Genomic DNA, 15,125 nt, shown 5'->3' on the forward strand with positions numbered 1-15,125 from the left:
CCAAAACTACACAAAGAAACCCTGTCTCGAAAAACTAACCAACCAAACAAAACAAAGCAAATGCAAAAAGGCCAGGAGGCAGAGGCCTGACATCCTACCTGACACACGCCCCCCCACCCCCCCAACACACACACCACAAGTGAGAACAACAGGTGACTTTTCAGGGCCATCTGGCTGTAAGGGACCTAACTAGACTTGGTGAGCTAGTTCCTAACTCTGGGAAGCCCTGGGCCTCTGCCTGGGAGGAACAGGACCTGCACCCTAGGGCATGGATTTCTGGAGAGCCTCCCCAGGGGGCCTTGGGATCTCCCTCTGCCTCTCAATCCCCTGGAGGACCAGTTCCCCCCCTCCACTCCCACACTCACACACTCTCACACTCACACTCACATACACACACTCCTCTGACAGCTTCCACATTTGGAACTGACAGATGTGCAAGGTAGCAGCTCGGCACCGCCTGTGCAGCTGAGGCCCCAGCGTCGCAAATGAAAAGGGATTATTTCCAGCAAGGCTCAGGACGGCTGCATGTGTGTGTGTGTGTGTGTGTGTGTGTGTGTGTGTGTGTGTGTGTACATGTGAGAGAGTACGAGTGTGTGGCTTCTCCCATCATCAAAATCTGTCTTACTGTATCTCCAGATCTTATGCCTTCCTCTCTGGGTTTCCGGTTTCTAGCTTTCTCCACCATGGTTTTGCTCACCTGTCCCAGCCTTTGATTCTCACTGGGTCTGGCTTGGTTTCTGTATCTGAATTCTCCAGAGAGCAAAAAAAAACTTTGCCCCTCATCCCTTTTAGGTCTCAAGCAAGTCTCGGGGGCTGAGGAGATGGCTCAGTGGGAAAATGCTGCTCATCATTACAACTTGAGTTCAGATCTCCTGCAGTGTAAAAGGCTGGGGCGGAGCGGTACAAGTCGGTAATTCCAGTGCTGGGAGGTAGAGACAGGAGGACCCCTGGAATTCTCTGGCCAGCCAGTCTCCCAGTCTAGCTGAGTTGGTGAGTTTTAGGGTCAGTGAGAGACCACACACACACCTCAAAAAAATAAGTGAAAAGATGTCTGACTTTGACCTCTGGCCTGTGTGTGTGTGTGTGTGTGTGTGTGTGTGTGTGTGTGTGTGTGTGTGTTTGTGCGTGCATGCGCACACGCATGCCACTAGAATATACCACACACACAACACATGCACACACATAAGAAACAGTCAGTTTTCCTCTAGAAAATAATGCTTCTGTCCTGTCATTTACACAAGGCTCCTGTTGGGTGGGTGTGCAGTGGTTGGGATATCTGTCCTAGGGCGGGGAAAGCAGCCCTCCAGCCATGGTCCCTGTCCTTCCAGCCTGTCCTCCAAAATGAGCCAGCTCTCTCCGTTACCATGCACTCATAGGTAGACGAGCCTTTTAAAAGCTGGTCCCTCCTCCCAAAGTTCTTAGTCTCTGTATTCATATTCCCAACCCCCACTATACTGAGCCTAACCATGCCAACCTAATCTGGCATCCCTGTAACCCTGACCTTAGCTACATACTGATCATCCTGGCCTTAGACTGGCCTCCATCCTGACCCTGATGGACTGTCTTTTGAACTTTTCCTTCTCTGAGGGGCTGCCTCCTTAGTTACTGACATGGCACCTGGATACCAAAGTATTATAGCTCACGTCTGAATACCCTAGATCAAGTAGGGACAGACACACGGAGACCCACGGTGTTAGAGGAACAATGGGAAGGTGATATTTTTACCTATTTCCTAGGGGATTCTGACACACCGCAGTCCTATCTGCTTTGTGATGAAGGCATGAAGGTGTCCTTGTAGAAATGTTTCATAGAGGGCTGTTGGGAGGGGACCACCTCCTTGAAGCCAGTCTGCATAGGCAGCAGGCTTCACATCCAGCCATCTCCTGGCCCACCAGCATCCATATGCTTGTTCACTCCGGTAACCATTCACTCACCTACCTTTCAGCAAACCCCAGCAAATGGCTGTGGTGGGCTGGGACTAGATAAAGGTCATAGGATATAGCTTCTTCAAGTTGAGTTTTGAAAACGCCAATCCTAGCTGCCGGTACAGCCTGAGCTGGATAGGCCTTAGCAGCCAGAGTGTGGGCCAGAGACTTCTGAAGCTCTCGAGAGCATGCCCCCAGTCTGGGAGGACGTGGGAGCCAGGCCCCTCTTTTCCTTTGCTTTAGGGGAAGCAGGCCTGGGTCCTAAGGGACTTTGAACTGCTTTCAGGTTTCTCAGCTGAGGTGTCACAGAGTCTCTGGGGAGGTTCTATGATATGGGTTGCCTCAAAGCAAGAAAGACATTTCTCTTTCCACCTCGTCACTGAAAATTAAGCCCAGCCTCCTAACTCCAGCTAGGGCTATTAGGTCCAAAGGTTCTGTTTCCTATGGGGCAAATGAGAATTTCTGGAAGGTGACCCAGGCCTCCTGGGGGGGGCTCTACTATGTCTCAGAGATGCCCAGCGCCTGTCCCTGCCTCTGAACTCCAGAGAGAAGACAGGTAAACAGGGCAAGGATGGCTTCTTCTCCTCCCTTCAACATCTCCCTCATTGAACTCCTCCCTCCAGCTGGCCCCAAAGGATGGAGGGGTTCTCCTGCTGATTTTCCAACATGCTGTCTCGGGGATTCTAGTCTCAGGACCATTTTCCTTACACACTAGGTCTTTGAGATATAGTCTGTGTTGGAGAGATGTCACCCTGTGGTGCCTCTTCTTCAGTGACTGGAAAGGCCATTGCTTCCTTCCCTCATCCTGGGTGAAGGGCACAGCTGGCCCCTCCTGGCATGTTCACGCAGGGGTGTGCACACATGCCACATGAGTCAGAATTGCTGCACACATTAGCATGTAAGACCATGTTCTTCGGGGAAGGATGTGGGTAGAAGCCAGAAGGCAGTGACTCAAGGTGCCACTCCTTGAGGTGAGACATGGGACACAGGGAATGAGGCATGTTCTAGGAAAGTGATCCAAAGTCAGGGGTTGAGGAGCAGCTGACGCCTCCAGGTGTAGCTGACAACGGACCCACTCCAGCTTTGGTGTGCCGCATGTGGGCACATTCATGGGGGAGGTTCCTGACCTCTGTGACCCCAGCCGGTTCCACTCATGGGGAGAGATACCACAGCTCTGTGGGGGTAAGCCTGGACTATCTGCCTCCCTAGTTCCTCAGGAGGCAGCTGCTGGCCCCTAGCTCAGACTGCTAAACAGAAACAAAAAAAACTACCCAGCTCAACGACAGCAAAGACAAAGAGAAATCTGTTTGCCTTTTGGCTAATCCGCAACCCTGCTCACCCCCACAGCTGGACTTTGCGCATGTGCAGGCATGTATTTATGTATGTGCTTGTATGTGCTCTTGTGTGGGTTGGCTAAGGCCAGGTTACGAACTCTAGGAGACAGATGGGTAGGCCCTAAAGGCCAGCATAAAAAGTCCCAGTGCCGAATGTTCTGGACACTGAGGCCAGGGCTGGAATTGATGCTGGGGAGAAATCCCTGTGGGCAGAGAAGGTTGTGGGTCACTAGTGTGGCCTTGGGGCCTGCCAAGGAGAGTGACTCTAACTCTTTCTGACCTCCCTCAATTCTTTGAGTCCCTGTGAATCTAGAGGACAGACCACTTAGATCGCCCTGAAGCCTCCGTACTCAGAAGACATGAGAAAGTCTTGCCACCTTGTGGAGACATGTGGTATTTCTCCCTGAACTTCTGGTCTGCGGAAAATAAGAGGCAATTGGGCTTTTTCAACCGTGGGGCATTTAGTGCCAGACATTTGGAAACACTAGGCCATTCACAATGACCCTTTGGGATGAGTGCAATGCTTTATGTATATTCAGTGTATGGTAATATGCAGCCTTTTCAGAGGCACAAGAGCTACTTGCTGTAGGTGACCAGCTAAGAGCAGAGGTCTGAACCCAGCCATTTCCATTCCAGAGAGGATAAAGACTCCACTGGGAAAGGTGACAGAAGTTACTCCCTCCACCCTGGGGAATCCTGTGGGACCCTGACAGTTGTGGCATACCCTACAGGAAGGGCAGGGCCTTTCCAGGATGTACAGCCCCAGTGCACCCTCTGCTGGGCACAAGTGGGACCAGAGGGTTCTCTTAACACAAGCAGATGCGGGGCTGGGTCGTTTTTTTTTTTTGTTTTGTTTTGTTTTTTGTTTTTTGTTTTTTGATGGCTGGGAACTGTCTGCTTCTTGTCAAAGGAGGGCTAGAGGCTGGCTGCAGACCAGTCCCACTTCGGAGCTTCCAGCCCATGACTGTGGGCTGCACAAGGTTTGACTCTCTCAGCACTTCTTTCATGGATCCTTGCTCATCTTCCCCAAAGGCATGTTAGTCCTGAGCCAGTGCCACAGCAGACCATGGGCCACAGGGACAGTGTCAAGAGGGGTCACCACAGGAGCTGGGGCCTATTCACAGCACTGCCGGGTTGGCAAGGGGTAGATCTGGAAATCTAAGCACTCACTGGTGAGGACTGGCGGCTGTGTGTTGGGCCCTGAGGATGCATACTCATCGACTAGCTCTAGAACCCTCAAGAAAATGGCTTTAAAGGTGGGTCAGTATAGTGGGTAGCCATTCCAGCTTTGACCTGGAAGTTCCAAACCCCACTGAGGCTTCAGTAATGGTCACGCCTACAAGGCGGGGCTGAGAGAGGACCCTGAAGACCCGAGATCCGGATGCGAGGGCTCTCTTGGTTCCTGGACCCTGGACGCTGGAGCTAGATCGAACAGAGTTCTCCATAGAACACTGCTGGACTGTGCCACACCTTTCCCAGACCCTGCAACCTATCCCTTCACTTGTAAGTTACCCCACAAAATAAACCTCCCTTTTAACTACGTGGGGTGGCCTTAATAGTTTCACCCATAGGTCAGTGTGGACAGAAGCATGACAAAGGCACAGGTGTCCGGGTACATCCATCTTGATGCCTTTGGACCTACACTTAGCACTGTGTGGGCCCGGACGGAAGGAGGCAGACAGCTCTCCGGCAACACTTTGGGAAGCACGAGCAGAAACGTTCTCAGGACACCCTAGCGAATGAGCTGGGCTGTCCCTCCTGCACCCCGTCGAAGAGGTCACGAGGCACTCCCGAAGGGCAACGCGCACTATTGCATCTGACTTAGAACTAACTACGTATTTGGACTAGAGTCAAGGGAGAAACGGTGGCTCCCAGAGGAAGACGGCAGTAGAACCAAGATAGGAAGTCCAAGGAGCATCAATGTGACGCCCTGGTCCTCTTTCAGCATCAGGTGCACCCTCCTCCCCCCACAGACAAGACACTCAACCTCCTCTTCTCTCCAGTGTTTCAGCTTCTCCTCCTCTTCCCAGCTCTAAATTCTCTTCCTGAGGACAGAGAACTCCAATATTCATCAACTCTCTCTCAAGCCCCGCAGAAGCCTTCTGATGACCGGTAATGCCAGCCACTCCCTGCTGGCCGTGTCTGAGGACTTTTATTTGCGTTAGGCAGGGTTGGGGGGGGGGCACTGTGGCAGGACATGGGCTTAACTGTCATAGAAGTCCACGTGGGCTCCAGACCGGAAGGTGTCCTTTTGCAGCAAGCTCAGCAGTTTCTGGGCCGATGTCCCACAATCCACCAGCTCCCCCTGCGACTTCAGCTTCTGCAGTCTGTTCCTTAACTCTGGGTCCTTGGAGGTTTCTCGAGCCAACTGCTGCATGTCTGTGTCCAGGGGACCTAGTGGATGGAAAGTACAAGACAGGGACAGAGGTTCTAAGTCCCCGCTGTGTGGCGGGTGGAGCTGAGGCGGGTCTGGCCCGAGGCTCCATTACATTGCCTTTAAATTTTTTTTTTCTTTTTTCAGTTATCTTCTCTCTATGGATTTCTCTCTTGAAATTCAAGATCCTCCTGCCTTAGCCTCTCCAGTACCAGGATTACAGGTGAGGGCCACCATGCCCAGCTCATGCTACTACTGAGTTTTGAACTCAAAGCTCAAGTCTATTAAGCATGGTTTAAAATCAAGCTCATCAGCTCTTGTCCACGTAACATCTCTTCCTGACTTTTCCACTTGTATCAATAGATACCTGGACCCTGCAGGGTCCTCATTCCACCTGCAGCCAACCAGGGATCAGGTGAGACCTTCACCATGGTCTCAAGCAGGTCCACGCTATAACCTTGCTTCTCTCCTTATTTCAACATGTGCTCTAGTCCTCTCTGATAAATTCATCTGGCTGCACTTTCCTGGGCTCACATGGCTCCTTGAAATCCCTGGATGCGGGGAGCTCAGTTGGTAAAGTATTTGCTGGACAAGCATGACAACCTGAGTTCAGATCCCCAGTAAAAAGCCAAGTGTGGGGATTAGAGAGAGAGAGATGGTCCCCTGTTAAGAGCCCTTGCTGTTCTTGTAGACAACCAGGGTTTGATTCCCAGTACGAACATAGCAGCTCACAACCATTTGTGACTTCAGTTACAGGGGCTATGATGTCCTCTTCTGGCCTCTGCAGGCACTGCATGTGGTGAACAGATAAACTTCAGGCAAAACACTCATAAACACATAAACTCCCTCCCTCCCTCTTTCTGTCTCTGTCTGTCTGTCTGTCTGTCCTCCCCCCCCCCCCCCCCCCCCCCCGCCCCAAGACCGGTCTCTCTCTAACAAGCTTTCTCACCTATGCTTGCATGTCTGGAAAATGTCTCCCACCTGCTAACAAACAGCCCTCAAGGAATTGTGTAGCCTACCAAATTTTAATGGTGTTCAGGGACAGAAAAATCATGGAACCTGCTGCAAGCCGCAGGAAAATGTAATGGAATTCAGCTACTATCACAAAAGTTACTACTTGGAAAAGTCAAGGACTTTTCCGAAGGTCAAGCCATGGCTAAGAAGAATCATTTTGCTTCATTGTAATATCCTCTAGCCGCTTCCTCCCACGCCCCTCGTTTTGAGACTTGTGTAGCCTTGTGTAGCCCACGCTGGCCTCTAACTTGCTGTATAGCCAGGGTTGACTTTGAACCCCTGCTATCACTTCTCAAGTGCTCTACCACGCCCAGTTTTATCTCCTTGAGCACCTCTGGGGAAAGCCTGCTCTCTTTCCAAACAGACTTTTCTGTCTTTGGAAACCTGTTAGAACATTCTGGAGACTGAAATAAGAACTGGAGTGGCTCCTGCTTGTTTTCAGCCTCTGGGGGATTCCTAAACCTCTCAGTTCCTCCAAGATACCCGGGGCAGCCTCCAGAGAGCTAACTTGGCTCTGGGTGCATCTAGAATCAACTCCCCCTCACCAGCTGTGGTTTACATGTGATCACTGCTGTCTGAATGAGTCTAGGCTGAGCTCAGAGCAGGTGAGCTGGAACAAGCAATATCGTGTGTGTGTGTTAAGAGCAGGTACTAGGTAATATGAGGAGACCCAGCATAGATCAAGAAGTTGGAAGCAAGTTTGGATCCTGGTCCTGCCTCACTTGAGCATTAGACAGACTATCTTGCCTCCGTGCCTCCAGGATCCTGACCTAGTCCAAAGGGGTACAGACAACTGGATCTCACTGTTGAGTTGCTCACACATCCCACCACATATTGCTACTTTCTAACTACAGAAATCACAGCCTAGAAGAATGGCCCCAGTACTATGTCATCTTAATAGGCTGGTCAGACAAGACAAGGCATCAGAAGACCACATACCCTGTAATTTTCATGAGAACAAGGGCCCATCTTATTCATCCTGGTACCCTTTTCCCACCCCATTCAGTGTTTCAGCATAGCTCAGCCTGGGATGCTCACCACTCAACAATGTCTGCCTGCTTGTCTTTGATCATTTATGTGGCCGGCCTCTGTGAAGCTTTGCTAGGTGTTGGGGATACATGGATGAATAGTATGTGGCCGTTGAGGGAGAAAAGCAGACAGTTAAACATATAAAGGTAATGTAGTCTTTTGTTTTTTTATTTTTAAGTTTAATTTATTTTTATGTGTGTGGGTGTTTTGTCCCACCTGCTAGGCAGGCAACTCCTAATGCCGAGTACCTCCGCCCCTGTCTACTCTAACTTCTTAGAATCTTTATTTTCCTTGCAAGATAAGTCATGATTGGAGGGCAATATATTCTTTAGATTCTTTCCTGAGAATATAGACCAGGCTCCCCACCTTGCCCAGCCCCCAGAAAGGTACCAGCCAGGTCAGGAGGCAGCAACGGCAGTATCACCCACCTACCTGGAGCATAGCTTAGTACCCTCACGCTGGGTTCCTCAGCAGCTAGGACCTGGTACAACATGTCTCGAGCAGCCTTCCCGGCGCAGTACAGCGCCCAGCCCTTGAAGGGTTGCAGGGCACACAGAGATGAGATGTTAACCACAGTCTTGCTGAGGCCAGGGCTATCTGGGAAGGCACTGAGGGTGCCCGAGGTCAAGCAGAGCATGGAGGTCAGGTTCAGAGTCCAGTAACTGTTGATCTCAGCTGGGTCATTTACGTTCAGGAAGCCTTTGGAAATATCCCCAAGAGTGCCTGAAAAAACAGGACCGAAGAAATGACACAGCAGCGTGGGCTCTGTCCTCTTCAGCCTTGCACAGTTCCTTCTCATATCCATTTTACCCATCTACCCCAGCTCTGCAGACACCCCTAATGCACACTAAGAATACACCTGTTTGAGCGCTCTTTGGAAAAGCAGGGGGATTTGTTCAGAGACCGATGTCTTGACTCATGCTCCCGCCAGGAGGCACTGCTCGAGGCGGTCGAGAAAGTTCTAGGGAGCTTTAGACAACCAGGCTGGGCTAACCCTGCCGGGACACTGGTACATCCTGTCTCCGCTTGGACTCTGGACTTTTAGGGACTCTCCAAACGGTGAAAGCCCGCAGCCCCGGTCTGATCCGGGGGTCTCACCTGCGTTGTTGATGAGCAGCAGGCGCTGCAAACCCTCGGGCCTGGGGAGCTCGCGCACCGCGTACAACAGCTGCTGCAAGCCGGCCTCGGTGCCCAGGTCGGCGGCTGCTCGCACCACTCGCAGGCCGGGTTGCTGTGCGCCCACCTCCTCCTCTAGCTGCCGCAGAGCCGAGTCACTGCGTGCGCTCAGGAGCAGCACCGAACCGGGCGACAGCAGCCGGGCCAGCAGCGGGGCCAGGGCGCGGCCGAAGCCCCGGGAGGCCCCGGTCAGCACGCACACGGAGCGACCCAACCCGCCTGCCTCCATGCTTGGAACTCAGCGGCGCGCGCAGCAGCTAAACCGGCACGGGGCGGGGCCTACCCTTGGCATTGCGTAGCGGAAGAGCGGGCAAGCATCCACCAGTGTCTGGGTGAAGAGAATGACCAGTAGCCAGGGAGGCGTGGCCCGGCAGGAAATCCCAGTCCCCATTCCCAGCGCTGCCTGGTTCCCCTTGCCCCGCTCCCACAAGCTCAGTCCCTTTCTGGGACCACCTGTCCTCAATTTCCACCCTGTTCCAGAATCAGCTTCTTACACGAGGGTTGGTTTGTCTTCATCCATGCAGGGCATACCAGGAAACGACCAGTGACAACAATGGATGAAGTCCTTCCTTTCCTGTGTCGAGTTTGGGGTCTCCTTGCACTCTGGGTGACAGAAGATTTCTCTGGAAGAGCCCAGCAGCTCCCCTCAGGAGAAGATGAAGAGGACACGGGAAGAGAAAGACTGAGAGTTGCAACAATCTTATAAACAATATAATGACCCACCTAACAGTAAAAACACACCTTGATTCCTTGGTACCTGCGGACAGCAACCTTAGTCTATAAAACCGTGTTATGCACCTATTAAACCACTTTATAATCTCAAATGGTAAAGAAAAATTCCCTGGGAGGGCGTGGTGGTTGCACACTTGTAGACCCAGCACTTGGGGGATGTCGGAGAAGGATAAGGAGTGTAAGAAATAGATTGTTACGGTCCATTCTCAGTGTGAGGTGAGTAACAGACAAGCTTAGGCAGCGCTAAGCGCCGCTAGCCGCTAGCCCCTCTTTGTTTCAGAAAGTTACAAGTGGTATGATCGGTCACTTAGCCGGAAGCCGACAGTCAGAAGGGGCCAGTTTCAAGTCCCAAATTTTTTATTGGATGAGGATTTTGTCCGAGGCCAATGAGTTGGGGGAATTAGGGAGATGCAAGTCTTATATGCCTATAGGAGAGAGAATAGGAATGTCTCTTGACAGGTTCTTAAAAACCGCTGTCTTGCCGGGCGGTGGTGGCGCACGCCTTTAATCCCAGCACTCGGGAGGCAGAGCCAGGCGGATCTCTGTGAGTTCGAGGCCAGCCTGGGCTACCAAGTGAGTTCCAGGAAAAGGCGCAAAGCTACACAGAGAAACCCTGCCTCGAAAAACCAAAAAAAAAAAAAAAACAAAAAAAAAAAAAAACCACTGTCTTGTGCCAAATCAGCACCTTGGAGTCCCTTTCTGCAGAACTGTATATATATATATATATATTTGTTTGTTTATTTATTTCGAGACAGGGTTTCTCTGTGTAGCTTTGGAGCCTGTCCTGGAACTCACTCTGTAGACCAGACTGGCCTCGAACTCACAGACATCCTCCTGCCTCTGCCTTCCGAGTGTTGGGATAAAGGCATGCGCCACCACCCGCCCGGCAGAACCGTCTATTTAAAACCACTCAGGTTTCACTAGTCTCTTGAGTTTGTTATTATCTTATTTCCAAAGGGAGTTGAAGGATTGTCCAGACTACCTAGTAAGTTCAAGGTCAGCTGGGCGGTATGAGACCTCGTCTCAAAACAAAACACAATACAAAAAAAAAAAAAGGAGGGGGTGGGGTGGGGAGATGGCCCAGGCAGTGAAGTGCATGCCTTGCTGAGTTTGAACCCCAGAACCCACATTAAAAACACTAGTTGTGGCTGGATGATGTGGTGCATGCCTTTAATCCCAGCACCCAGCAAGCAGAGGCAGGCAGATCTCTGAGTCTGAGGCCGGCCTGGTCTACAGAGAGAGTTCCAGGACATCCAGGACCACAGAGAAACCTTGTCTCATGTGTGTGTGTGTGTGTGTGTGTGTGTATCAGATATGATACATATATATCAGATATGATATATATATATATCAGTCTTATTAGTTAAAAAATAGACTTCTGTGTGTGAGTGTTCTGCCTGTGCATATGTATACATGTGCACCACATGTGTATGTATGTGTGTGCACCACATGTGCCTGGCATCTAAGGAGGTCAGAAGAGAGGTCTGATCCCCAGAACTAGAGTACAAATAATGGTGAGCTGTCCTGTGGGTACTGATAATTGAACTCGGGTCCTCTGGAAGAGCGAACAGCAAATGATCTTACCGATGAATTGTCTCTCCAGGCCCTTTAAGGAATTAAGAAAGATCTCCACGTGGTGCTCACACACAAACATGCCCGAGAGCTGCTGGTATCGCGATGGGCATTATCAAGCTTAAAGGCTCAAAGGACAATAGTAGAGAATTGACAACCCTCAGATCTGTTTGCTGGTTAGTTTTTGTCACCTTTACACCAGCTGGAGTCAGCTGAGAAGAGCAAACCTCACATGAGGAATTGTCTCCCTCAGACCGGCCTGTGCCCAAGTCTTTGGAGCATTTTCTTGATGGATGCGGGAGAGTGCCACCCACTGTGGCTGGAGCCACTTCTGGGCAGGCAGTCCTGGGTTCTATAAGAAAGCAGGCGGAGGGGGTTGGAGAGATGGCTCAGCGGTTAAGAGCACTGGCTGCTCTCACAGAGGTCCTGAGTTCAGTTCCCCGCAACCACATGATGGCTCACAACCATCTGTAATGAGATCTGGTGCCCTCTTCTGGTGTGCAGGCATATGTGCAAATGGAGTACTCATATACATAGAATACATAAATAAATAAATTAAAAAAAAAAAAAGAAAGGGAAAGCAGGCTGAATAAGCCAAGGAAAGCAAGCCAGGAAGAGTCATTTCTCCATGACCTCTGCTTCAGTTCCTGCCTCCAGGTTCCCTGAGATCCTGTCTTGGCTTCTGTCTTAGGGTCCTATTGCTGTGAGAAGATGACACCATGACCACAGCAACCCTTATAAAGGAAAATTAGGGATGGTTTACAGTTCAGAAGTTTAGTCCATTATTGTCATGGCTGGGAGCATGGTGCTGGAGAGGTAGCTGAGAGCTCTACATCTGAATGGCAGGAAGCAAGGAGAGAGAGACATGGGGCCTGGCTTGAGCATTTGAAAACTCAAAGCTCACACTTCCTCCAACAAGGCCACACCTACTCCAACAAGGCCACACCTCCTAATAGTGCGACTCCCCGTTGACCAAACATTCTAACACATGAGTCTATGAAAGCCATTACTATTCAAACCACCACAGCTTCCCTCAGTGATGGACTGTAGCCTGTAAAGCAAATATAAAGCGTTTCTGCCCCATGTTGTTTTTGGCCATGGTGTTTCTCACAGCAACAGGAAAGTACTAGCCACGTGTACATACCTATAATCCCAGCTCTGTTACAAACTCATTGTAAACTGTTCTGCAGCCAATGTTCTTGTCATGAAGAATCATGTCTGAAACATATGTTTGAATGTTTCAGGGAATACAAAATAAGTAATTAGAAATGTAAATATTTAGGAAATGTAAATGACTGATATACAGAGGTTCTTCGTTGTCTTTGAATTTTTTTCTTCCTTTCTTTCTTTTCTTTTAAAATTTCATGTAGTCAAGTCTGGCCTTGTACTTCTTTATTACTTCCTCTGCCTTCAAGTTGTATATAAGCAGGCTGAGAAATAGACCCAGGGGGCTGCAGTATTCACTGACAGTCCTCCCGAAGCTATCCCATGCCTCTATCTTTTCTTTTATGTTCTGTTTCTTTCTATCCGTCTTTTCTTAATCGTCACTCCCCACTCAGGTGCTGTTTCTACTGTGCGGGCAGCAGGTACCGCCACCAGCTTTTCCATGGTGGAAGGAATCTGAACTCCACTCCTCAGGCTTGCACAGCAGGAACTTTACTAACCGAGGCTTCTCCCTTGTCCCTCTTTCCAACCTTTGGAAAGTCTGAAGTTGCCTCTAAATAGCAAACTGTTTTAAAGATGAACTGTATAGGTCAAATAATAAGGCATATAACCTACCACTCATGAGGCTGGAGCAAGCAGGCTACAAATTCAGTCCACACTAAAGAGTGGCACACTGTCTCTTGAGTGGTAGGAACACATGTACTACCACACTCAGCTTCATACAAGTAACTTTGAAGGGCTACTCAAAGGCCAGTAACATGGCTCAGTGGGTGAAGAAGGCACTTGCTGCCCAGCATGATGATAGGAGTTCAGTCCCCTAGACCTACATTGTGGGAGGTGAGAACAGACTCCCTCAAATTGTCCTCTGATTTCCACATGTGCACCATGCCATGAATATCCACACATAAATAAACAAACAAATAGTAAAGTGATGATAAAAGTTAGCAAGCTGAGCATGGCAACATGTAGCTGTAATCCTAACACTGAGATAGGATCTTTCTATCACTTAGACCTTGAACTTCTGATCCTACCTTCTAAGTAGATGAAGGAGGATCAGAGCTTCCAGGCCAGCATTGTCTAAAAACATTTCCAGTTGGAGGCCAGCCTAGGTTATATGAGACATGGTCTTAAGTAATAAGCAAGTGGATCTAGAACCCAGTTTCATGTCCTATGCCTGTAATCTCACCACTTGGGAGAAAGACAAAGAAGTATCATAAGTTCAAGGCCAGCCTGAGTTACATATCAAGTTCCAGGCCAGCCTGGACTATATAGTAAGAACCTGGCTTAACAAAACAAAACACCAAAAATTAGTTGAATATGGTACAAACGCGCCTTTATTGCCAGCACTCGGGAGGCAGAGTTCAAGGCCAGTCTGGTCTATGTATGGAGCTTCAGGACTACTGAGAGAGACCCTGTCTCAAAACAATGACAAAAAACAAAATCAAAGATTGATTTGGGGGGCGGGGGGAGAAGGAGGTAGAGACAGGGTAGAGACATTACATACTAGTTGAGTGCATGTGCACTCACATGAACACACATGTACATACACCTACACACACACACACACAAGCTAGACTGTTGGCACATGCCTATACTTTCCAAGGCCCTGCACATATGATCCCACCACTGCAAAAAATTTTAAAGTAGGGACAGTTAGATACACCGTGGTACATCCTACATTATGGAATAATATGGATCTGTGAAGATGAATGAAAATTTCTAAGCCAGACTTGGTGGCAAATGCCTGTAACTCCAACACTTAAGAGGCAGAGGCAGGAAGATCCGAAGTTCAAGGTCATCCTCAGTTAAATATTGAATTTGAGGCCAGTTTGGGCTATAAGAAACTTATCTCAAAAATAAATAAAACCTTGCCATAGTAGCCTCAGTTGTTAAGTAGACACACCTGGGAAGAGGGAGCCTCAAAGAGTTGCCTTCACCAGACTGGCCTGTAGGCTGTCTGTAGGGTTTGTTCTTACTTGTTAATTGATGTAGGAGGCCCTAGTGTCACTGCTATGGGTAATGTGATCCTGGGGTAGGTGGTTCCATTGTATAAGGAATGTAGAAAGCCAGAGAGACAAAGCTGGGAAGCAGCCTTCATCTGTGGTCTCTGCTTCAGTTCCTGCCTCCAGGTTTGTACCTTGGCTTCCTTCATTGATGGATGGTGAAGTGTAGGAGGAGATAAACCAATTCTTCCCCAGGTTAGTTCTGGTCATGGTGTTTATCACAGCAGAGCAGACCTAACTAGGAAAGACCCCAAATGAGATTTAGTCCCTTGAGTGACCTTCCCACTGGCTATCACAATAAAGACCAGTATTTCCGGAGGGTCTAATTCTTCATTGTGGTGCTACCCCCCTAAAGATTGCAGCTAGGACTTGTTAAGATTAACCCCTTCTGGCCCCGATAAAGGCAGCCAGGTTTTGCTGTAGGTCCAGTCTGCCTTGAGACCAAAGCAGCCTTGTCCCCAGGCATCTACCCTAGAAGGGTGTCCGCATCACCTCTGACAGATAAGCAGGGTCAAAGCACTGGCAAGAGTCAAAGGTCACCTTCTCGAGCAGCTTCAGAGCTGGGAGTGGGCAATTGATCTTGTGGATTGGTCATTGGGTCCTAAGGAGGCAACCAGAGCCTTGGTAGAGGAAGACGGCATCGATGTAGGTGGCAATGACCTTTATTTCTGAGGCAGTACTGTGTGGATCGTAAGGGCCTGGAACTAGGAAAGCACCACTTGTGCCAGGATTTAAAATCCACAGGGGCCTGAAGACACAAAATAAAACTAAAATCATAAAAGGGACCATGAGAGCTGAAGGA

General features: G+C 49.6%; 1 protein-coding gene across 1 annotated transcript; it reads right to left on the reverse strand.

Moving 5' to 3' along the window:
* Positions 1–5,392: 5,392 nt before the first annotated feature.
* Positions 5,393–9,118, reverse strand: Spr (sepiapterin reductase). Its single transcript, XM_052721063.1, has 3 exons — positions 8,775–9,118; positions 8,109–8,399; positions 5,393–5,653 (listed from the first exon to the last, which is right to left on the reverse strand). The coding sequence occupies exons 1-3, from the start codon at positions 9,079–9,081 to the stop codon at positions 5,463–5,465; spliced, it is 789 nt and encodes a 262-aa protein (XP_052577023.1). The 5' UTR covers positions 9,082–9,118; the 3' UTR covers positions 5,393–5,462.
* Positions 9,119–15,125: the final 6,007 nt, after the last annotated feature.

Source organism: Peromyscus californicus, unplaced genomic scaffold (assembly GCF_007827085.1).
Source record: "Peromyscus californicus insignis strain IS unplaced genomic scaffold, ASM782708v3 Scaffold_6__1_contigs__length_162567912, whole genome shotgun sequence".
NCBI lineage: Eukaryota > Metazoa > Chordata > Mammalia > Rodentia > Cricetidae > Peromyscus > Peromyscus californicus.